At 35.4% G+C, this 25,316-nt stretch overlaps 1 protein-coding gene across 2 annotated transcripts in view; it reads left to right on the top strand.

The window, feature by feature from the left end:
- Nucleotides 1-25,316, top strand: part of FAF1 (Fas associated factor 1) — a 170,009-nt gene that overhangs the window by 64,310 nt on the left and 80,383 nt on the right. For both annotated transcript variants that reach the window (XM_030496205.1, XM_030496206.1), the window contains exon 8: nt 20,799-20,885. In XM_030496205.1, the coding sequence (XP_030352065.1) occupies nt 20,799-20,885 (87 nt within the window). The remainder of the gene's footprint in view (nt 1-20,798; nt 20,886-25,316) is intronic.

Below are 25,316 nucleotides of genomic sequence, written 5' to 3'. Positions count from 1 at the left end.
TTCTCAGGGAAAAACCAGACAGAATAGCTGAACATGTAAATGAGCAGCGTGTGATGCTGTAACTTGTCAAATAACCATTGATGTAGTATAGCTGAGCAAACTGTTTCAGTGTGTGCATATACAGTAGGTATTTCTCTCCAAATTAATATTTGCATTTGAAATATGTGTGTAGTGCAAATACATGAGAAGTATATAACAATTAATAATATTTTGTGTTTGATGTTTACCTATTATGTGCTCTGCATTTTAATTCTTAACATTGTCAGCTGCTTTAATCATCTTGAATTAGTGTTCCCAATGTATTGATTCAAAGGGATTTATTACTTAACTATTAAGGTTTGATAGGCATTTGTATCCTTGAAACAGGTTGGGTTTGGTCAGTAGTTATGTGGCATTTTTTGAGGTTGTCATTTTGTTCTTTAAAATCTCAGACCATTTTAAAACTCCTATACCACCTTTCTGAATGCTTGGGTTGTGATGAGAGAAACTTCCAGAGTGGGACATCACTTTAATAGTGTTTTACATCTTAGAACTGTGCATCTTGGAACTTTTACATCTTAGAACTCTGTGCCAAAGCACTAAATAGTTTTAAAATAAAGATGTACTTCTAATCTGCTTTAGTTAAACCAGTATGAACTGTTGTGTGAATGTTTTTATTTTAAGGGCAACTTGTTCTGCTTTAACATAAACAGAGGAGGAATTAGATGAAGTTAAAGCAAAGTAAGGCTTGTCCTTGGTTGAGGTAACCTGCGTTAGTTAATATATGACAAATAAATACTAGGAAACAAAAAACTTTGGTTTCTCTCAAGAGTCCCATCTTCACTATGCAAGCAAGTAGAAACTACAGGCTATACTAAAACCAGACGTACCAGTTGTAAAGCAGTAAAGTAACTCCAAATACTGTAATGCCAAATGTGGAACATGAAATAAATGTCATAAGCATGCCCTTCTGTCAGTGCTCCTACTATCTTAGCGTAATGAGCTTAAAGTTTTTCCTCTGAAGTGGCACATGTTCAAGTGTATAAATAAGGACTTTGACTTGAAGACCGTTTACAGGCTCTCTCAATGTTGATGTAACAAAAAGTTACTGTCTATGTAATAATTCGGAGTAAAAAACCAAAAAGTGCCATGTACGTCAAGGTATTTAGGGTCCACTTCTGAATTTCTTTCCATGATGATTTTCTTGTTCAGCCAAAAGGATTCCTTTGGCTTTGGTTGGTTTCATACACAAAAATATGCTTCTCAGACTTTTCTTTAAAGCTCTTTTTCAATTCCTTGCATTCTGTTGTTCTCCCATTTGTAAATCATGGCTAACTTTAATGAAGTTGGAATAAGGAAAAAAAGGTCAGATTTGTGCTCTCTTCTTTCACTGCTTGGCAATTCAAATGTAGTGTTACATTTGAAATTAGTATCCATCATAAATAAACCCTTGTTTACACTTCTGATTTCTGTAAACCTATTATCCATGTTCCACCACTGTTAAAATTATTACTCGTTTGACAATTGTTTTTAGTTCTTTTTCCAGTTTAGGGATATCTGTCACTGTTGCAGGATAAATCTGAAAATACCCTACTGTATCACAAGGTTCATGGTGTTTTGGAGGAGTTGTGTTGCAGCAGCTCTTCTGTGATCTTAGGCAACGGAGTTAGGCATGTGGAGCAGTATTTATGCAAAACAAGATTAGCTCTCTTCCCAAAATGCACCTTAAGATAGCTTCTTTTTCTGATTATTTTATCAAAAAAATGAAGATCTTGTAGCACCATAAATGTAGGGCCAATTCTGCTTTCCTGTCTGCTGGCACTAATAGGATGTAGCTCCCACAAAACTGTTGGTGTTTGCTGGGAGTCGTGTCCTGCTGCCCTCCTTGTAGAGGTGTCCCCAGAGCTTGAGGGTGGGAGAGGGAGGAGAAGAGGATGAGCTGTTCTCAGCAGCCGTTTGCCCTTACACTTCTGTTTTGGATCCTAGCAGGGAGTCAGTGTCATTTTATAGCTGTATTTAACTCCCTGTCATCCTGCTCCCCTCTTCCTCCCCATGTGCTGCTTTGAAGGCAGCCCCTGGGGTCAGCAGCAGCCTGGCTTCTGCAGGAGCCGAGCTGCCGCATGGAAAGGGAGCCCGAGAAGCGGTGCAGAAGCAGGAGCTAGGCAGACCTGTCAATGGCTTTTTTCCCCCCCCCGAGTGTTAATTGTGGTCACAAAAGTTAAGTGTTTCTGTAAAATTAACATCTTGGTATTATGTATTTATTTTCCACCATGTAGCTTCAATGTCAAGTTTACCCGACAGACAAGTCAAAACAAGAATATTGTATTCCAACTGCTGCTACAGCAAGTCTCAGCCTGGGATCTCAGAAAATCACAGTGTTCGTTCTGGTTAGCAGCTAATAGGAAACAATAAAGATTTAGGGTTCAGAATTTAATTGGCACTGATGTTGATGCAGGAAGAACAACCGTACACAGTTTATTCTTGTGAAGCTTTATTGATTCTTTTTTAAAAGGAAAGCTCTGATGAAAGTAAAAAGAGGCGTTTAATTTGCAAGTATTTCTACACAGTTTTTATTCTGGAATGTGCTTTTCTATCTTTCTCTATCCCTACACAGTAAACAGGCCTTAAGATCTTCTGATTCAGAGACAGATACTGAAAAACAGAAGCGTGAGGTTGTAATTTCTGCTGTTCAACGTGTTTATTTGCATGATACTGGAGCTTTCGTAGAGGTTAAATTTACACCTTTCCCAAGGCTAATGTCTGATGTGCATTTGTAAGTTTCTTTTAAGATAATGCGACATTAGCGTATCCTCAAAATCTCCGTCACAGATTCTAATCTTTTAGTGACCTATTTCCAAGGATCAGATCCGGAATATTGTTCTTGAAGAGGTGGTGATGTGAACAGAAGTCTTACCATTTTTTTTGACATTACCTGTATACCAAAGTCTAGATACAGGATCTTCTTTTTTGTCACTTACACAAATGATCTTTTGAATTTCGGTGAATAACTGAGGATATTTCTTCAAGTATAGCTTGATTCCATGCATTCAGATTCTGCAACAAGGTCAAAAATATGTAGCAGAATGAACTGCATATGATTTTGAACTTCCTTCTTTCATAGTTTGCTTCACTGCAAACTATGATAGAGTCCTCAGGATACCATCATTGGCAAAGCCTCCATAGATGGACCTGTATTCTATAGCTGGTTTCTCAATCTCTACTTTCAAAACAATTTTGAAGATTTTGGAAGGGAGTTACCTGTTTCCCGACCCGTCTGATCTGTCCATTTTCTCCATAGCTTTGGTGGCAGATTGCACACATTTCTTCAAGTCTGAAATTACAATTTCAAATGCCTGTCTCTGTGACACCATTACCAGCAGCTCTTGGTTTTCTGTTGGCTTTCTGCCATCCCAGCAGCCTTTTTTTCTGCTGTTTTTCAGGACTTTGTTTTTGTAAGACATCTGCAGCCAAGCCTTTTCTGGGTCTTCTAATCCACTGGGCTTTAAGAATAGCCTCTTATTTCAAGGGAAGAGGATTTTACAGAAACTATTCCAAATATCTAAAATGAATACAACGTGAAAATACTTATCTTTAAAATAGTGTGCCTGAATGCCTTTATTTTCACATTCATGTGGAGAATTTTGATGTTATTGAACTTGAGTTGTTTCACTGCTTGAGGAGGTCAGTCTGGGCCTGATTCCTGTCTGTACGTTGCAGCTCATTTCATGCCCAAGAACTATCTTTGACTCTGAGTATGTCAGGACCACTATTCATGAATGTTTTACTTAGAAACACAACGCTACAACATACATTTACCCAATCTATTGTCAGCAGTCACACCATCCATGTGATGGGATGACTGCTACGTGGCTTTCTGTCCTTTTTCTGTTGATTGGTGGTAAGTGACAGCTCACTCACCCACGCAGGATCAGAAGCTGTTTATAGAATGTTTTTCAGCTGTTGATAGTGTGCTGAAGTCTCACTACCCCAGTGTCATGGTGATAATCACATGTTAACAAGAACGTTGAGGGACTTGACTTCTGTCTTAGAAAGGATTTGGTCTTTCAGAAAGGCCCATTCTCTTCTGATCTGTCTGTTTGAGTGCCCAAAGATCATGTGCCCAATTGATTTGGAACATTTCTGACAAATGAGACCTGGGAGGACATCCTCAAAATTTTACAGGTTGTGCTTACTCAAGGCTGATCTCTTAGTTCCAGAAACAACAAAAGTGCTACTAAATATGTTCCAGAACTTACATCTCTTTAGCCTGTCTGTAATATACATTCTTGATGTATTGGCTGTGCCTCTAATTAATTTTCTTCTAAGTGTTCTCACATAGATCTTGAAAGAGGTGATTATGATTTCACTGTCCTGTTTGAAACAATTTTAGATCCAGGACATATTCTCTCTGCAGGTGAATGACCAGAAAAATCTCTCAAATTCTTCAAATTTCTGGGTTGTTCTTGCTGGATTGTTACAGATTTGTCTTCCCCGTCTCAGCTCTGTGACGTCAGGATACATGTGGATGCTTTCAGGGTTAGAGGGTGCTTGCTTGTCTCCAGTAATGGATGTTCATCCTAATAGGTAGGAGTAGTCCAGGAGACTCAACAAGATATAGCTGAATGACTTGGGTTTTGGTAGAAGTCTAGATCCTTGTCTGTCATGGAAACTTACTCCTAAGAGGTATTGGACTATTTCCTGCATCTTAGAGTGCAGAGCTCTTGGATGTCTCTTAGCTACCCAATAAGTCTTTGTCATCTCGGCCCATTACCCGTTAGTAGAAGCAAGGAAGTTTACTGCTCAAAGCAGGTAATCTCTGTTGCTATTAAATAACTGTGCTATCTGGGCAGAGGTTTCCTTTGCCATTGTTGCAGTGAGAAAAAACATCTTGAAGTATGTGAAAATAAAGACTCGCTGTAACTCTCTTGTTGTTATAACAAATAATAAAAAAGACTGCGCAGGAGCAATTCATTACTCTTTTCCTTTCAAGCACATAAAAGAAAAACAGAGCTGAAAATATTTCTTTGGGAGATACTGAAATACCTCATTAGATCTTTCTTTTTATTGGCTATTGAGGTGATAATTCTGTAACAGGAATGAAAGCGAGGATAAATTTTGCTTTGATTTATAGAAATGTGTTAATTTGAGCTGAATAGATCTTTTCTGATCTTAAGATTTGTTATCTGTGAGTATTGTTTTGTAATACATAGTTTCGAGTTTTATTTTAGAGAAAAAGTAGTTCTGGTAGGGACTTTGTTAATTCTGTGCAGCACTGAAGGTATTTTGGGGGAAATGAATGGCTGAGGTTTTAATAACCTGCAATTTAAGTAATTTTTTTCATTAAATGGAAGAGTGTTCACTGCTTATTTAATAGTTACAGAGTTGCATGTTGAGCTAAGACTGAAAACCACAGAGGAAATAAGATGTATGGTTAATGAAGTTAACCTTTCTTCAAATCTTTTTGTTTCAGTAAGATGACAAGTTTGCACAGTATAATAGTGAAAATGGTCAGAATAGCTACATATTAGCTCTTTTTCTGAAGTGGTCATTGAATTTTCTGTTGTTCTGCAGCATATGAATGGTAAGCTTTGTAAATACTGGAATCTATAGAAGAGGTAACTCCCTGTAGTGTTTTGGTCAAACACTAATGAAATTGCTCTTGTTATATATTTAAGAAATACTGACCCCTGCCTTCATGGAGCAGGTTTGTGATTTCAGCACCGTGTGGTTTCTGGGTTACTCAAGCTAGACAATTCTCTAAGGTGGCCACTGTTGAAGATACAGTGAATAAGTTCTTGTTGCATCAAGAGAGACTCAGTTGACACTCTTCTTAGTAAAACACGATCATGTAGTTTTCCTTTAAAATTTTGGAATTTTAAAGGGAAAAGTTATTTTGGTATTGTGGACTACTTGTGTTTTTAATTTAACTGGTCCAATTCTGGAAGCCAGTCCAGTTCAGGAAGAACATCTGAAGTTGCAGAACTGGGGCCTTAAGGATGTATATTTTGGTGTATCACACAGGTCCTGTGAGGTTTGTAGGTAATCTTCCCAATCAAAACATGTTTCCTAATAGCAGTTTTATTTGAATAACCTGGAAATTAGCAGGGAGTAGAAATGAATGGACTCTCCCCCATCTTGAAAAACTTAAAGCTGAGAACTTTTCTCATAAGGTTTCACCGTTATGAAGAATGCTCATTCTAGACAGCTTCTGTGACTTTTTTGGTCAATTTTTCTATCATAAATGCAGTTCAAGCATGTGAAGCAGCTTTTGGCAGGAGGGTGCCAGTATGCCTTTGATAAAAAAGTTAGGTTCAGCAAACCAGGACTTTTTTTCTCCATAAAAGGTTTGCAGCTTGTAAAGAAAACTTCATCACTTGGAGAGGCTTCCGGATCATTTTTTGTCACCAAGTTGTTTCATGTACCAGTTTTGTAGAGTTCACATTTTTTGGTTATTCTCATTCTCTGGTAATACTTTCCCTTCATCTTCCTGTGTCTCCACCTGCGTAGAACTCAGTCTTCAGGTTTTCCATTGTTGCTCTCAGCTTAGTGTGTTAATTTTTAACTGTTCATAATATTTTTCTGTTATCTGATAACTTGTAATAGAGAACAGGAGTTGAAAATATCCCCTTATAGCCTGCGCATAGAAAAATGTGATTTTGACAACTTAAAACTTACTAGTTTGCTTTCCCTATTATCTTTTTATACTCTACAAATGCATACAACTCGTACACCTAATACTAGTTCAAGTGCTGACTTGTTTGGGTAAAGACTTAAAGAGGTAGAAACCAGGGAGAATGCAGATCAGGGTTCTTCATCAGGTTGCAGCTTTTTTAGTCTATTTTTTTGAGGAAATGTGTTTAAAAATATTTAAATATGCTAAAAATAGTGTTATTCCTGAAAGCAAAACAAAATTGTATGGCTGCTTTTGGTAAAGATAAAAATCTATATTTGGATTGCACCTTAGCCTGATTAATTTTAACTCAACAGAATTTCATCTCTGTTTCACTCACAGTCTTACTGTCTTCAACTTTTTAAAATCCTGATGAAGATCAATTTTCACCTTATCATGGAAGAGGAAGACAGGGGTATAGTTGACAAATACGTACAGATGTTAATGATAATTATTCTTGTCCCTCATTCAGCAAACTCTAAATATATTTTCACCTGTACTGCCATTACTGTTAAAGTGCAAACTGTGTCAACAGAAAGAAATGAAAAAGATAGAGGTCTTTGTATTTTTTACATATTTTTAGTTCCTATGTTTAAAAACCAAAAGCAAATCTAATATCTGGGTTTTTTTGTCATCTTGATTTTTTGATTTTTTTTTTTTGTTTATTTATTAGAAACTTATTTCATATTGACTTTGAATGCAAATAAAGATCCAGCTCTTAGAAGATGTGATGATAAACTTCTGAAAGCTTTAAAACTGTTTCCAATGAAATTATGTTTTGAACTCAAGTGCAGGGAAGCAGGCTTTAAAATAATCTACTTTATAACTTCCATTTTATACCATGTAGGGGGAAATACATAATTTTTGTACATTTTAAATATCCATCTAAAAGAAGGATTTTTATCTATCTTATTAAGTAAATGAGGGAGGTTTTTTGGTGGAAGATTCCATAGTTAAAGATGTAAACCAGCAATTTCTTGCTTCTATAGCACAACATAGTTCAGAGCTGAGATTAGAGAAACCCTGTAGAGTGGCTAATACTCGAGGGCATCCCCAACTAGAAAAGTATGTGAATTTAGGCATGGGAGGAAGGAAGGATCTGCTTTAAATTTAGTGTAGGGTCACTGAGTCTTAATGATAGATTAAACAAGGGAGGTAGAATAATGAATAGGGGTATGCAATGTGTAGCACTAATACCAGAAGTCCATGGTTTTCACTGGTTATTTAATGTCTTTTCCCATATGTTTCTGAATAGAGCAGGTTATGGCAGGGATGAGCTAAGGAATAGCTTTGTTAGTGAATTGTTAAATAGACTGAATTCTCTTTAAAAAAGTGTATATGTATATAGGAGAGCTGCTTGTTAATACTATAATCAGGCATCTTATATGCATATACCTTAAATGTAGCAGTATTAATAACTATATTTGTAATTGATGTGTGCATGTTGACACTGCAGATTGTGTGCATAGTTTTCTTTTCCATTGTGAAACCAACAGCCATTCCTTGGTTAAAGCAGAAATGAATTTCAGATTCTTTCTGAATATTGTTGATGTAAAGAAAAACCCCAAAAGAAGTGGTGATTTCATAGACATGAAAATGAAATGGAGGAAGTACCAAGAAATGTTTTTGTTAGTAGAAAGTTGACTAACAGCTCAGTAAACCTTGTTTTATAATTTGTTTTAACTTATATTCAAAATACCATTAATAGAATATCTATTTAAACTCAACTGCATAAAATAATGTATTAAATGCATACAGTGACTGAAAAGGACATCACAGTTTGCTTCAGTGTGAGTTCATACTGAGTTCTCATATGGAAGAGTCTGCCAACTACCTGATACTAACAAGCTAGGTGAATGAACCAAGTCAACAGTTGAGTTATTGGTGAGTGTCTGGGTAACACATACTCTCTTCTGTGTGGTGAAGATACTAGGAAGTCTTTAGAGAAAATGCACTTTGCATGTCATTTTTCCTTTGGGTTACAAATGTGATTGCATGCTATGGTAGAAGGTGCAATGCAGGTCACACTACTAGCTTTGTCTTCTTGTTGCAACAGTACAGTATTGGTGAAATTAATATAATACACAAGACCTTTCAGATTTGTGGCTCATCTTCCTTTAGATATGTCTTGTTGGCTGGCACAGGGAATAAAAAGGGCTGCAGCAAGAGCCTACCCATCTCTCTTCACTAGGCAAGCAGGCTTACTGTGAGCTGTAAGTGTAAAGTGGTGTGAAGAGAGTGGTAAAGCATTGAAGTTACAAGTATTGGAGGATTTCTCTACATGAAAGTCCTGCACAACTGTGGTACTTTGCATCACCAAATTCATAGATTGAACTACTTATTCATAAAATGCCTAAATTAGCAAATATTTTCTAATTATTGACCATTTACAAGAACTTGAATAGATTTTTGTGTTGTCACTAGTAGCAACGCTCTCTCACAAAGTTTTTTGTTGATTAGAGACAAGTAAAAAACAAATGACGAAATACTGATTTTGTGATGTTCTACCCAAAATTAGTAGATTAAAATATGGATTGTCTCTGAAGCATATGCTTTTCCATTTTTTTAAGATTGAAACTGAATCAGTTTTTTTTCTGAAATTTGTTTGGTGGAAGAAGAGACTGTTAGTTAATGAAAGGCGTTGAGGAAAGCATGTCTTGGTGTCATAATCTGAGATTTGGGGAGGGATTTAGCATCTCTTTGGACCAAAGTGAAAAGAAATTTGGAAGAGGAAAAATTGTTTGGGGTTTGTTTAGGGTTTTTTTTAATTACTTTTTTTTCCCTTTTCTTTTTTTTCCTTTATTTTTGTTTGGTTCCATTTTTTCCCCAGTGTGGGTACAAATGGTGCTCTTTAATTAAATGCAGCAAGAATTGGACATCTAACTTCCATTCATCTTATTAACTTCCTAAAATGACCATTTATGTTATCATTCATTGATATAGCTGATTACTTCTGAAGCCCATGAAAACACACAAGTAGGGAAGTGATGAAAGACCAGTATATGCTTTTGTCATGCTTAGGCTGTTACAAACCAGTTTCTTTTGAAATGAAGATGAGGGTGTTTGTCTTCAAATAAATATGTCTAAATTTTTCTTTTGTTCAGATCATGACAGCCGTGAAAATGTAACAGATCTACTTTCCACTGCAAGAATCACATCAACTATCTCTTTTACTCTTAGTGATAATTCAAGCCCTAGAAATAAACCTTAAGGTCCTTAAGACCGGGAACCTGACTATATCCAAAATACGCACTATGCTATAACTCCTTAAGACAACTAGTTCCTTAAAAAGGAAACAACACAGCCAATACAAGGTACAGGAAAATATGATACAGACTTTTGGTGAAGAGTTCACGCACTGGTTCCTGACAAAGGAAGTAGAACAGATTGAAAGACAGGAACTGCAAAATTACATTTGTTTGTGCAGTGATTTGAATATATGCGCACATGACATGGACAAGCTTGACTCAAGCCTGTGTACCTGGCATGCAGATTTTTTCTTACTTCCCAACCATTGTTCATATTTTACCAGTAGTGACAGTAGCTTCCGGTAAGTCTGAGAGATGTTGGGATGCACAGAGTGTATTTAGTAGTTTAAATTGTGTTTTCATACCAATTTTAAATAGCTTGGATCAAAGTTGCTGCTCTCGATCATGTCCTCAACTTCGTGGTCAGTAAGAGTCAAGGTATATTTTTCTCCAAGTTACTGATTTAATCACTGAGATTAATTTATTAGGATTATCTATTAAGTCTGATAAGTAGCAATCCATATGAAATTACTTGTTCCTTGACTCCGGATGTCTCTCTCATCTGGTTAGCCCAGGCACAAACTGTTACCCTGGTGCAGTCTTCTGTTGCGTTTCATAGACCAGCTGTTTCAACTAGTGGTTTTCATATGCCTTTTTTTAGCTCCAGAGATCATAGAACTGATCTTAACAGTTACGCTTTTCTAATTTGCAGTGTTTTCTTATCAGTCTTTCATGGCTTCTTCCCAGAGATACCATTATTCAGCTTGCATATGCTTTATTATATCTGTCGAGCTTCAGCTCTGTTAGAGACTCGTACACTGCTGCAGCAAAGTCCAAAATAATCCTCTGGACTTCACATAATTTTCCTACCATGCTTTGTGAAGCACTCTGAAATCTTCTGGCAGGTGGTAACTAAAAGTAACATTTCTATAGCAAAACTAAAGTCTTATTTTTCCTGGCAGAGGCAGGACCTTGCATGAGTGTTGGTCTCCAGAGTTTGTCCCACTATTTTTAAAGGGGTCTTAAAATGTTGATTTTTAATGGAAATAAAATACCCTATGTTTGGCAATGTATCAGCATTTTAGGACATAAAAGCAGCTGGAATTGGGATGGTAGCATTAGCAATCTGGTTTGGTAATTTTCCTGATTTTTACAGCAAATAAAAGCCTTCCTTGGGGTGACAATATTGGAAACTGTATTTACCCTTTATATTGCAATTGAGTGCTTTGTCAAAAGAGTAGTTCTGTCTTGATAGTGATCTGGTAACAGATGTCTCAGTAGCAGTTGCCTGTTGTCTTTTGTAATGTGCGTAAAGGTCAGTTAAAAGTTTCCACAGAGCAGTGCTTTTTCATTTGGATTAGTAATAAGTATATTGTCTCAAATGACCATTCCTACTGAATGGAAAAACAAACTAGGACTTAAAAATGTATCTTTTCTATGTCAGTGCACTATATGTAGAACAAACAAACAAAAAACTTCAAGTAGTGTCATCAGTTTTATTTTGTTTGTAGGAGTCTTTAAGGCATTTTCAAGTAAATTCGTAAAATTGTTTTGGCAGTAAGTCTTTGTTGTTTGATCTCTTTTAACCCTAATCACATCTTCCTTTCAATCTCTAATGTCACAGCTAGCTCACACTCTAATTCTTCTATACCCTATTTCAACGTCATGCTTGTGTGCTGCTAAAATGATTTTTTTTCTTCCCCCCACCTTTTTTTCTTCCTTTATTTTATTTAATACTCGTGTCTCTTGCTTCAATTTCTTCAGAATGTGTTTTCCCTTCTTCTTCTATAGGAATTTGTTTCTTCTTTTAACCTTCTATTAAAAAATTCAAAGGGTCATGCGGTTTTAAGTTCAGAGGGGATTATCACAATTAGGTCTCCTAGGCACTACAAGCAATGAATAATAATAATTATGTAGGCTGAGCCTTTGCACAGTGCAGGCCATATAGCAGCAATCGGTAACTTCTGCATCAAGTTCAGAAGATTGGAACTTGCATTTAGCAAGAACACTCCGCTAGAAGGATAGTTAATCTTAGGTATTTAAGGATGGAGATTGGCAAAGAGGTTTCTTTATTCCGCAGAATTAAAATGTGCATGTACGGTGGCGGAAAACTGAGGCACTCAGAAGTAAAACAACATTTCAAAGATAACGAAACAGTTCTATGTAGTATTTAAATATAGTGAATAATGTAATACAGTGAATATACTTAACATTTACCACTTGCTGCAGCCCAGGTAAAGGCCAGCTCCAAAGCAGTAGCAAAAAGTAGTATTTGGTAACTTGAAGAGAGCTCAGATTAATTCTCAAGCCCCAAATCTTCACTGGGCAGAAGGCTGAGGTTAGGAAAAAGTCTTGCTAAATCTTTGAGGGAACATCTCATGTACTCGGAACATCCATCTTTTCAGATTATTTTGTAGGTATAGATATATGGCATGAGGGACATGTCAAAAGATTCAGTAAAGTTTAGTTGAAGCTTTGCTTTTATTTTCTGTTTCAAAATTTGCAGGTTTTAACGACAAAAATTCACTAGTATTACCTAGTGAACCATTTTTTATTGTAGGTTCTGGTACGATACTAACTTGGCACAGACCCATTAATAAAGGCCAAATGACATCCATGAAGGGTTGGTTTAAAAGTAGTTAAAAATATGAGGTCCAGTGAATGAAATAGAGAATAATGGAATGTTGATAATTGTGAAATTTCTGAATGTAGTTTATTCACAGTGTTATTTCTGTTGCTGAAAGGAAACAGCCAAAGGAAACTGCTTCTTTACAAAACGTAATGAGATGTAGATGTCATTACAGTTAATGAATTTTTAAATCATCTAGTGATTAATAAACCAGACAGGCTTTTGGTAACAACTTCCCATTAGGAAGAAATTCTAAATTATCTGTGTAAGTGTTACAGCACAGAAATATAGTTACTCAATGAGACTATAAAGTGAGTAGGTAGAGTCTCTGAAGGTGTCTTTCTCTCAGCTGTAGAAGTAAACAGAACATAACCAACTAGCTTAGGAAAGAACCCCCCAGCAGTTTGTGTTTTGAATTTTGCACATTTAAAGTTTGCCAGTAGTATTTCACATAAGTAACTAGAACTATCTGTAGTCCTCAAGAATTTACATCAGTAAAATGGAATTAAGATTTTTAGTTTGGATTTTGTTTGATGACTCACTATGATGGATATAAATTTGGGGGAATGAGGCTGTAATTGCTTAGTTGGGGAGTAAAGAATCTATATGCCTTTCTGGAAGTGGTACTGGTGAGTCTGTCCTTGTATTTAGTATCTTATTTTCCTAAATGAGATGGTTTTCGCTAAATTTTTTATGGTGAATCATCTCTCTGTTAAATTTTGTCAGTTTATGTATTCTTTCTCCTGAAAATTTTCCTCCCTTCCTCTATTTAAAAATACATAATAACAAAATAATGCATTAACTTTGCATTTACTTATTCAGCCGTTTAATCTTCCTTAGTAGTTACCTGTTTCTTCTTGCTTCATCACTCAAATTGGAAATAATGTGGATTATGTTAAAGTATTAATTTAATCTCTAGATATATGAAGTTCTAACTCCACCTTTCCAACAATGAGAGGCAAAATTCACGTACTTCAATCTCTTTTCTAGATGCTGAAATTAAAGAGTTGGAAACATCAAAAAATGTACTTGCTGAGTTTTGTTTAGTGTTTAATGTGACTTAATCTTTGTTTGAACTCTTACCAGCAAAATGTCACAAAAATCGGTCATCGTTTTCCAAGCCAAAGTTAATTTGAATCCTTAGGTAATGAATTCAATAAGCTTTCTAATGAAGATACTGGCACAATGTTTACTGAGTACTACAGTACAATACAACTTGTTTTTAATCGTAGTTTAAACTGGGTTTATGGTGGTTCGACCACTGTTCCGTATACTCTAAAGTAAAGTTTTGAATGCGTTAGTGCCTTTTCTATACGTAAATTGTGTTTCACTGCAAGAAAGTGGTACACAAAAACTTAGGAGAATATTTTCTACTGATTTTTTTTTCTTTTTTTTTGGTGTTGTAACTTGCTAATGAATTCTGCTTTGTATGTGGTCAGAGTACAGTGGACATTCAGGTTCTCTTAGAGTCCTTTAGGAAGGTGTGAAATTGCATATTATTTTTAATTTTAAAAATTAAACTGTTCTAATTAGAGGGAAAAGAATACTACTTTCAGAAGGTATACAAGTTTTGGTGCTCTTATTTGTTTCAGTTTTACTTGTAACAGAATAAGTGAAGAATGTGTTTCAGACATTGAATTAAAACCAATTATGTTAGAATTTAATGTATTTTTATTCTGCATTAAAGAAGAGAAGAGGTTTCAAAGCTTTAGCCTATTAAAAGGGAAAACTTAATAAATGAGACCAGATAAATAAATGGATACAAAAATGATTCAGACCAGAATCTTTTCAGAGGTCTTAAAAGCAAAAATAGTGATTTAAAGGAAGAGCTGTGAAATAAAAAAGTAACTAGAGAATGTATTGTAGTAAAACATTTGAGTTCTTGTGTATTTCATAAAAATGCTGAATCACAACTGACTTCTGGCTGGCAAGCTCGGACAGTAGAGGAGTTCTTTTGCATTCAGTATAGACTTAAAATATTTAGGTTGGAAGTGTATTTTTTCCATTAGATTGCAATAGAGTGAATTGAGTGTATGTGCAAATGTAAATAGTTATTTTTAACATAGTGAATCTTCCTTGGAGAGTTTGGTATGAAATTCTTGAGAAGCAGATGCAGTTATTTAAAAATAGCCCAATTGTGACATTTCAATTCACTAACTGAAAGTATTCCATAATTCAAACTTCAGTCAGCTGCTACAGAGGCCGGTTACCATTTGATGTCTTCAGAATTGCATTATTGTTTATGAAGTAAAGCCTACATTAAAATTAAAATTTGCTAATTTAAATAACCTTTGCTCTTTATGTTTTACTATAGTTTACTGTGTTTTGGAAATACAAAAAGGCAAACAAAATTTTGTGTGGAGCAGACATGTATCATTCCCATCAAAGGAATCTCACATAAAGTGACCTTAGAGTTCTGGTTTGGTTGCTAATGCTGGTTGTGGTTCATACAACTGCGTTGCTTGCTATATATGAATATATCCTACTTGTGGGTTGCTGGCTAAAAATTACTGCAGATGCCATTTTTTGAAGTTAAGAAATTCAGTTTCTTATGGATTGCTGATAGCATTTTCCTGATAAAATCCAAAATACTTTTTCTCTCCAATGGGAAAATTTTAAATATGGATCACTTATTTTAATTTTCTCTCCTAGCTTCTTCCACTTCTGTCCTGTGTCTTTATTATTACTGTGGACCAAATCTATTGCAATAGGTTGTGGCAGAGATGCTGAATCAGAAATTCTTTCTAGTTTTACGTCTCTATCTTTTTAATAGTTCTTGTTGGTCCATGGCTAACTGAAATTGCCCTTTTATCTGACTCATCTTTTTGTTCATAACTATTGATAACATCATTATCCTTTCAAATTCACTACTTTGTTCCTTCTCTATGTGTGAAAACTTGGTAGATTCTGTCCCTGCTTCCCATGTATTACTGCCAGATTCCAGATGCCCTTTGCTATCTATCAGTGGAATTTTGTCTGGCAGAGATGTTAAGGCTTGAAGACTATTGCTTTAGCTGGTTTTGCCTCCTTTCTTTCCATCTTTCTCCACCAAAATGCTTTTGCTTACTTCATGTTTCTTCCTGTCATTGCCCCATCCATATCATTGCTGTCCCCTGAAAATTTTGCGTACTTGTCTTGGCTTCTTCTCTGTTACAATGTCAAAGTCAAGATTCTCGTTTTACCATCATTGCCCCATGCAACCTTGCTCAGTCTGCATCTGATCTCATTTCCCTGCATCCCCCTCGCATTCCACATTCCTCACAGTCCTCTGACTTTATTGCTCCTTTTGTCTGCCTTTCATGCACTCATTTTTGCACTGTCTTTCATGCTGCCTATGTGCCTGGAACAGTCTTTAGCATCTCAGCCAATTTACAGCTTTGCATAAATTATATTTAATAATAAGACTAACAAAAGTTCATTATCTACATTATTTCAATTAACTTTGTACCTGCATAAGCGGAAAACAGCCTGAGGGAAACTACTGTTAAACTTTGTTGTGATTTGTTGTGATTCAAAGGTACAGATTCAGGCATGACAGTTCTTTGATGATTCAGCATAAATTTATTTTTTTAACAATTTGGTAGGTGTTAGATAATTTTCTTTTTTTTTTTACAGTAGATTTCAGATTTTTCTAATTCAGAGATAAAAAATAACTACTTATTCCTGCTAAGTGAAACCGACGGAAGGTTGTCATCATCACATTACCTGGTCGAGATTTCTTACCCTGTGATACATTTTACTTCATTTATCTTGACTAATATGGATGTGGAAGGGCTTTGAATGTTGTATTAACTTCATATCTATAAAGTGTATCTTCTCTGTTTAACCTTACTTTTAAAGCAACATACTCATCTGCCTAAAAACAGCCAGTGAAAGATAAGAAAGTGAGACTCTGCCTGTATCTGGGAAATTTTCTTGGTGTGTTGGCTACTTTGACGTATAGGTTTTCTTACAATACTGAGTTGTTTAATATTTTAACTCCCTTCTAAATAGTAGAAGGGAGTTGGGTGAAAACTTCATGTGCTTCTACATCATCAGTGTATAGCTGCAAGGCAGGGCATTCTGCAGGAATTGTATATAATTTTTGAAGTAAAATTGCATCTGAAATATATGGGGTATTTGGTTTAAATGGTGGCATTGATACTGTTCACAGCTGAGTTGTGGAACCAAATAGATGTGCCTTTACTTTGTTTTTAAATGATCTCATATATTCTGGAGATTATAATCCCGAAGGGTGGCTGCCATAGTAATGTGCCAGTCACCATGGCATCTGAACATTATGAAAAGAAATTGTGGGCTGCACAAAGACAATACCACCAATTCGTATTTCAAACTGATCAAAGGTGGGAGACCAAGAAGTTTGCCAATAAATGTAGCTCAGTGGATGGCACTGGAAGTTAGAGTTTGCTTTATACAAATTTTAAAAGATTTCAGTACTACTATTAATATAATGTGAATTTATAAATAAAAACTTAACACAGACTTTATCCATTTATTATACTAACTTTTTCAGTTGCATGAAAAGTATGGGTGTAGGTTTGTATTTCACTGGCCTAGTGAAAAGCAGTTTATGGTTCTGTTTTATACAAATCTTTAGAACTTTTTCCTCCTTACAGAGTTTTTAACTTTATACTGAAATTAAGTCACTTCATGAAGAAAAGGGGTTTTCTGTGCTAGATTGGTAAATATTTCTAGTCTCTAAAACATTTTGCAGTCTGCTTTCGTAATACTATTCAAATTATCAAAAGAACCTAAAATTAAATCATTATTTAAAAGCAAGCTTATTTTATCTTAAATAACTGATTGTGGCTTGTTGTTTGAAAGAGGACTACTTTGGCGTGAATTCCAAATCCAGTTATGATCTTAACTCCAGCAGTTTGTTTAATCAAACATTACCCTACTAAGTCTTACATGGTTCCCTACCCAACCAGGCCTGCCTGTAACAACTAGTTTATTCTGCGACGAGTTGCTCAACAGATGTCATTCTGGTAGAATAATGCAGCAGAATACTTGTGCATTGGCTAAAATTACTTCAACTTTGATCACTTTTGTCCAGCACATCAGTCTGGCATTGTGCTTTATACCAACATAACACTTTACCCCGAGCATGCCTTTCAAGCTTAGAATAGCAGAGGAATGTTATTGAATTCAGTGCAGTTACAGATGAGTTAATGAAAGAAGGGAAATACTGTTTTTTTCATAATGCCTTTCTGTTGTACTTGGGACTTAAAAGGGAATTTGAGGAATGTGACTTCTGAGTGATTTATTTTTACTTCTGAAGGCTTTTTGAAAACAATATTATGTAGTTCTATTCATCCCACATTTCTGTACGTAAGTTTCACTGGTTATTTGAAAGCAGCTCATTTGAGAGTTTTATATTGTGAGAATAATATTAATAAGACTTTTTGGGTTGTGACTGGAGAATAGTTATCTCCCAGGGACAGTTTATCCTGGTTTTTAATGCGAGAAAACGAAAATAGCAAGAACCATATTTTTGTGATCATGGATCAGTATTGTTACATTTTGATAGGCTGTCGTGGGGTCAGTTCAGAGTAATGACATCTCTTTACCTTGACACTACTGTGAAACAAATACTGCACACCAGGCTACCTTCTTGTTAAGAAGCAGTACATATACCAAGTTCTATAGAGTGTAGTCTTCCATTATTCCATTTTTCACAGGTGTGTGTGTGTGCATACGTATGTGCAACTATATAAGAATATACCATACATACGTGTATTTGAAATTAATTTAAATGGTTTTGATAATTAAGATGTATTTGTAGGGTGGTTTTTTTTTAAAGAATGACAACATGCTTAAATATGAGGAAGCACTAATAGGAAGTCCATTTTAATTGCTAATAAATACTTCAGTATCCTGTGTCTAAAAAATGTTTGTTTTATTTTTTTAAATTAAGATATAGTTGTAATTTTTTTTTTTTTAATTGAAACATAGTTTCCAGATCAGTCTCCCTGCAAAAACTCATGAACAAAACCGATATTAACATAAAGGTTATTGGTTTTATATGTAATTTACCAGTTTAAAAAGATAAATAAAAAGAGAGATATCTTAATGAGTCTAACACATAAATGAATATAAAGCTGAGCTGAAAATCCAACCCAAATATATGTCATGATACTGAAATGTCTGGATAAGGAACCCATGTGGTCAGACTTTCATCCTTTAGTGAGATGTAGACTCAAGAGTTAGAACTAATATATTTTACTCTGGGATAATAAATTGAAGTCACTGTTTTCCACTCATCTGTGCAGAGTATTTATATTTATAAAGCTTTAAACTGATCTTACTGAAAGTATTATCCACCTAGACTATATATAAAACTATCCAGAAATGTGAAACAATGCTTTGCAGTTTTTATTAAGAGGCACTTCTATAGTGTGAAGTACTCCTCCTCTTCTTCCTCTTAAGTAGTGAGAATGAGCAACAACAATTGAATGGATGATCTGAGAATTGGAAATACAGTAAGAGCACTATATTTTGTGTTTGCTGTCTATAGGCCCTGAATTTTCTCAGTCATATTTATTTGTGCCATGAAGAGTCTTTTGAAGAATGTTGCCCAAATTAACATTTGTGAGCAAGTGTATGTGTGGAAATCCCTGCCTCAGCCCCCTTTGGATATTTACAGTGATTAGAACAGTTCTTTTACTGCTTGATGTCTGCACGTGTATCCTTCATGCATGTATTATTGATCTATGTGCAAAATTTGAAAGAAAGGGTCTGTGCAGCATTTATCTCTAACGATGATCCAGAGAAAATGAATTTTGATGCCATATATTCAAATCTCAACTGTGCTTCAGTGATGAAGTTATGGCAAGTTCTGATTTGTAGGCAGGGTCAAGTTATATAAAATGTCTGTATAGTGAATTGCTTAGCTTTGTTGCGTTATCTCCTTTTAATTAATTGTTTCTTTCCAGTTGACAAGTGGACAAATGAAAAGCTAAAGAAGGCATCAGAGGATAGTTTTTGGAGTAGACTTGGCATTTGCTTTAAGTCAATCTTACTCATCTGCCTTAACTTTTGGTTTAATGTGTCAAAGACTCAGTTCTTGTGTCTGTTAACGTTAGACCGTACAGCCCTCTTAGAGCTGGGAGTGGGATGCAGAACTTCTGACTTCCTTGGATATTCGGTCTAGCCAAGGGCAATGTAAAATACTAGTAAGATGAATCAAACCTTACTTTCATTGATTTGAGAATGCTTTTCTGGATGAGTTGTAGGTTGTTGAGATCTGTACTTGGAAGTAGACCGATAAAGGTATGGGAAGACCTTGTATTCCCATGTAGCAGTTTTATGGAAAGCAAACCAAAAGCCAACATTTCTCTCTTTAAGTGGATTGTTTTCACAGTTCTGGTCCAGATGGGCAATATTTACAGGGGCTGGTTGCTTGTGCAGTCTTGACATTCAGGTATAAGATATTATTCAGAATCTGAGATATAAGTCTCTAGCCCAAGTACAAAAATACATCTTTTTGTCATTTAAATAATTGCTTATCACAAAACCTCTGATAAAATATGCCAGCTTTTTTATCCCTGTTAATGTTTTTTGTGGAAAGACTTATGTAACTCTTGTATTTTGCAGCATTATTCCTGTATACAAAATTTCCAGCTTTCTTCTTTTCCCCCTCTCTTCCTCCTGACAACCGTCATGTGAGATGATTAATAGTATCAACTTTTATCTTAATAGCACAAGAAAAGGGTTGATGTAAAAATTAGTTTATTTGCATTTTGTTAATAAATGTTTGAAATGTGTTGTCTTCATTGAAAATGTGCTTCTTAACTCATATTTTTATGTTTAATAGACTCAGCTTTATTTTTGGGTGCCATTTAAGGAACTTTTGCAAAAAATAGGTGCATTTCTCATTGCATTAGATATAACGTAAACTAGCAAAACCTGTAACAGAATTTTTGTTATTACCTTCCGCTTCCCTTTCAGTTTCATTACTTCGTAATACTTTTTACCATGAAAAATTGCATTATGAATTCTTTTACACATTTATGATGCTGAAGTAATAATGAATCATTATGAATGATATTTTATAGATTTAAATTAATTTCTTTAACATTGTTCAATTGCTTTTGGCAGTACTTTCTGAAAACCTGTGAGTGTTGGGAGGAACCTATTTTACAATAATTAGAAAAAAACCCAAAACAAAACACCAAAAACTTTGGGATTATGATGAAAATAATGCCATTTGCCTGTATTGCTTTTGTTAGAGCAAGGTCTGATTTTTTTAACTTTTTAATTCTTTTACCAGGTAAAGCGGAATGTCTACGACCTAACTAGCATCCCTGTCCGTCACCAGTTATGGGAAGGATGGCCGCCTTCTGCCACAGACGACTCAGTAAGTAGCTTTGGTTGAAATACTGGATTACTGAAGTACGTGGAAGTTATTCATGTGTATCAAGTTCAGTACATGTTTTTGACAAGAAAAAGAAATGTTTACTCTAGGGGTGGTGAACAGGGATATTGCCCAGAGAAGCTGTGGCTGCCCCATCCCTGGCAGTGTTCAAGGCCAGGTTGGATGGGGCTTGGAGCAACCTGGTCTAGTGGAAGGTGTCCCTGCCCATGGCAGGGGGTTGGAACTGGATGAGCTTTAAGGTCCCTTTCAACCCAAACCATTCTATGATTCTGTGATATGTTCCTAGACTGAAGCAACACTGCACAACATTTTGAAAGTTGAAGAAGTATATTACAGTGATTGAATTTCAGGAAAAAAGTCCTGATTTTTACATGTGTTCTGAGTACACATTAGGTGTTTTATTCAGTTACTTCACCAGTATGCTTAAGCCTGTGTCTGGCTTTAAGCAAGAGGTGTTCCTGTTCAAACCAGTGGAGAGCTTCACTTGCTTTTCAAGTATCCATTTTGGTTCCTGCTGGACCAGCAAGAATCTATGGATATTTGCAAGATTCTGTTTTGAAATAGTAAATAATATTAGTACAGTACAATATGTATTCAATTGCCAAACATATGTTGCAGGTTTTAGAATTACTACTATTTAGAAATGCAGGGAAACATTAGCTGAGATCAATATGAACCCTTGTTGACTGAACCAGCTAACTGTGAATTGTTTACAAATTCGTGAAATTGTGGAATTTAACTGCAGAATTCCATTAAATGTTAGAGTTGCTCCCTTACATGGTTGTCCCTACAGTGTATTTTACAGCATATCTTTCAGTTTTGCTCAGATGGTATTATTCTGGTAGTATATTCCCAATGCCAGCTAGTGAGGTCCACCTTTATTTAATAAAGCAACAAAACAAGACAACCCCTAAAAGGCTGAAATAATGATGTAGTTATGTTGTAGGTAGATTTTGTGACCTTAGAAACATGCAGAAAAATTAAGTATTTCTACTTTCATGAAATTCATTTAAACTAGGATTTGAACCTGAGTATTCTACAAAGTCAAAACAGAATTGGGCTTTGCTTTCTCTTCATATTACCTTTATCTTTAATGCATTACTTGCCTGTACATTTCTATTCTTTACTTGTAAAGGCAGAATTGCTATTTTGTATTGCTCTGGGGAAAGTATTTATGCCAATAAAAAAAACCTCCAATAACCTGAACAAACAAAATAACACAAACCAAAAAAAGGCAAAGACTGTCTGGATTCCTAATATGCTCATGAAGTACGTCTGTGGTAGTGTTTGCAGAAACAGTAGTTAAGTTTGAGAGGTGGGTAAATCTATGTCCATGTATTCAGGAGCATATCTAGGGCGATATGCAGGATTTGAACTAACAGCATGGTGTCATGTGGTAATTACAGTCTTTGGAATGTGGATCCATTTTAATGTTTTATTAGTTTACATTAGCCCAAAAAAGAATTGGAAACTCAACACTTCTAATCTGTTTTCCCACAGCTGTTAGGTTTTCCCTTATTCCCTCCCCCCCCCTCGCTTCTTTTGAATAGGATACCTCACATATGTAAAACTCATAAATCTGTTTTAAGTCTGTTTTTACAAGTGACATTGTTGCAGGTGAATTTTCCCCTTTTCATCTTTAATGAAATTGGTGAATGTTGAGTCATCTGCTCCAAAGCTCACTGCTCGAGTCTGGTGGAGCTCAGACTTGTCAGCTGTGTAAACAGATTTGAATGTGTTACCAACAAAAATATAATTAATTTCTCTCTAAAATTAGAGGCCATAGCTTACTTTTTATGAAGATTTAATGTTAGCAATGACTATCTATGGTTCTGTGACCTGAATATCTTTTTCCGTTGCAAATTAGAAATATTCAGTAATAATTGCTTTAATAATTAGCCACAATGTCTTTAGTTCAGTGGCAAATTTTTAAAATCACTTTTTCCATCATGAGTTTTTAATTTGCTGTATTGTGTAGTGCTCCATTGCAATTAAAGAGTTAAAGAAAGACTTGATTAAAATACTTTTTCATTTACATGTTATGCGGCATAAGAAATACTTTGTAATACCACAGGAGGTTTTTTCAGTGCAGTTCTCGTTAACCTTTGGCTTAGCAAACAGGACAACTAAATAGACTTCGCATAATTGGATTCCTGTATCATCCCGAGTCTCTTATGAACCTGACAGACTACAGTCTTCTGACATTATCAGGAAATTTAGTGGAGTCAATAGTCATTTAAAACATTGTTGCCTCATCTCCCTTCAGAGTTAAGATATGTTCTCTGCGTGTACTATCTAATGAAATATAGGATACTGTATGAATTGTCGATAACTCTTTCAGATCCTTTTGCACACTTTCACCAGGGAAATGGGTATCAAAACGTCCACACGCAGGAGAATGTTTTCATGCTGTGACAGTTTGATTGTGGGAAACAAGGCATATGTACTCTATGGAAGCTAATTTCGCCGTGTGCAAGGACATATTTTTAGCTTTTATTGTGCCTGAATAATTTTAACACCGCAAATGATATCTGTTCTGCTCATTAAAGTTCAAAGTAAATGGATGAGTTTTAAATCATTCTTTTTTAACAAGTTTACGTAAGTAAAACTGTGATTATATTAAAGGCTTAATTTATCTATTTTGGGGTAGATATCATCAACTGTTATAATGAAGTCTTGAAAATTATCCTAGAAAAGAAATAATTATAATTTGATTTAAATAGATTCAAAGTTTGTTCTCAATTTTTATTTTGGATTTTAGAACAACCTTAACATTACTGAGCTTCTAAAATGAGAACCAAGCCAAAGAAATTTACTAAAATTTCTGAAATGTATCCCATTTGTCTTTGCTATATTGACTGAAGTTCTAAACTTCCACTTGTAATTACTATTGCCAAGTGGAATGAGCAATCTTCAAATATGTGTGCACTTAAAAAAACCCCCCCCAAATCTGAGATCAGTCGTAGGGGGTGTTTTGTTACAGTTTTTATCATTGAAACATTGTGATTTAATTTATATAAGTACAGATAACCTTTTGGGTATTAGTTTTACACATTTATATATGAAGTAAAACTTTTTTCCCCTATGAGGTCACTGGTTTTTGGTTTATTTCCATAGGGCGAGTTTTTGTCCCTGATGTTTCGGGTGATTTTTGGTAGTGTAGAACAGCAACACCCAATATGAGAAGGAGGAGGGAGGTTGCTTTTGTGCTGCTTTTGTTCTCGGTATTTAAGCTAGAACTTTTTTCTTAATTGGTTCATTGTTTTAAGTCATTTCAGCGTAGCAATGAGAAATCCCCGCTTCATAAGTAATGACAGTGAGCTTGCCAAAATGTAATATATTTCTGCATTAAAAAGATGTAAAAGGTTTAGGATGTGGTTTGAGGAGGGGAGAGAGGCAAAGACAGAAGATGAAGTGCCCTGTGTTGTTACTGTGCCTCACACACAGATCCTGTACAGAGGAACTCAGCATCTGTCCTTCCACCTACTGTCGGTAACCCTTTGTTTCCCTAAACTGTACAGCTGGTCAAGACCGCATATCCTCATTTCACGTAACCATGCTTCATGGTACAGAGAAGCATTGGATATGAGTTGATGCAGAAGTAGGTATATACTGACAAGTTATTTGGCTGTGCTGCTGAAGAGTTATTTCAGACGTGATGTGCGTAGCCACTAACGTGTTGAGGTTCTGCATCATACCTTGTGAACATGACCCCCTTCAGCTCTGTGACGGCTGTAGCAGTTGTGGTTTACGTTCCTTAGCTGAGTTTAATAAAGACTTCCAGGTTATAATCAGAATTCTCAAACGTTTATGTATGATCTAATTAGCATTGCTGTTATATTTAGCTACTTCATTGCTAAGTACTAAGCACAATCTGTCTGCACAGATAGAAATTACGAATGCTGATAAATAGTGTTCTGGTTCAAAGTCAAACCATTTATGACACTTTTTGGCTGATCTCCAGATTTTTGACGAGGTTGAGTATTAAGCAGCTGAGTAATTAGTATTTGGGAGTATATATTTCTTTCCCTTTCCAGGTCTTATAATTCTGAACAGAAAGTTCATTACCACATGCTGTCATTTTGATATGAAAACAAGTTGCAAGGTTTACATACACTGGCTGTTTAATTGTAATGGATGCTATGTCTGCATTTACTGGATTGTTTGGAATTTTCCCCCTGGAATTGATATGACTAAAGAATGAATAGTCCTGACAGAGAAAGTGCCTATTGATTTAAAATGTAAATTTGACTATATTTAAATTAAAATACATACATCATTAGAAAATACTCAACTATTTTTTTCTGTGTAGGAATATAATAATTATAATTTGGATTGTCTATATATTAATTACTTTGTATGTTACTTTCCTTCTGTGATTCTCATCAGTTGCTTGCAGTAGAGTAGATCTGG

The sequence above is a fragment of the Strigops habroptila genome, chromosome 8 (assembly GCF_004027225.2).
Source record: "Strigops habroptila isolate Jane chromosome 8, bStrHab1.2.pri, whole genome shotgun sequence".
NCBI lineage: Eukaryota > Metazoa > Chordata > Aves > Psittaciformes > Psittacidae > Strigops > Strigops habroptila.
The sequence above is the reverse complement of the archived record's forward strand: the minus strand, read 5'-3'. Positions and strand labels throughout refer to the sequence as shown.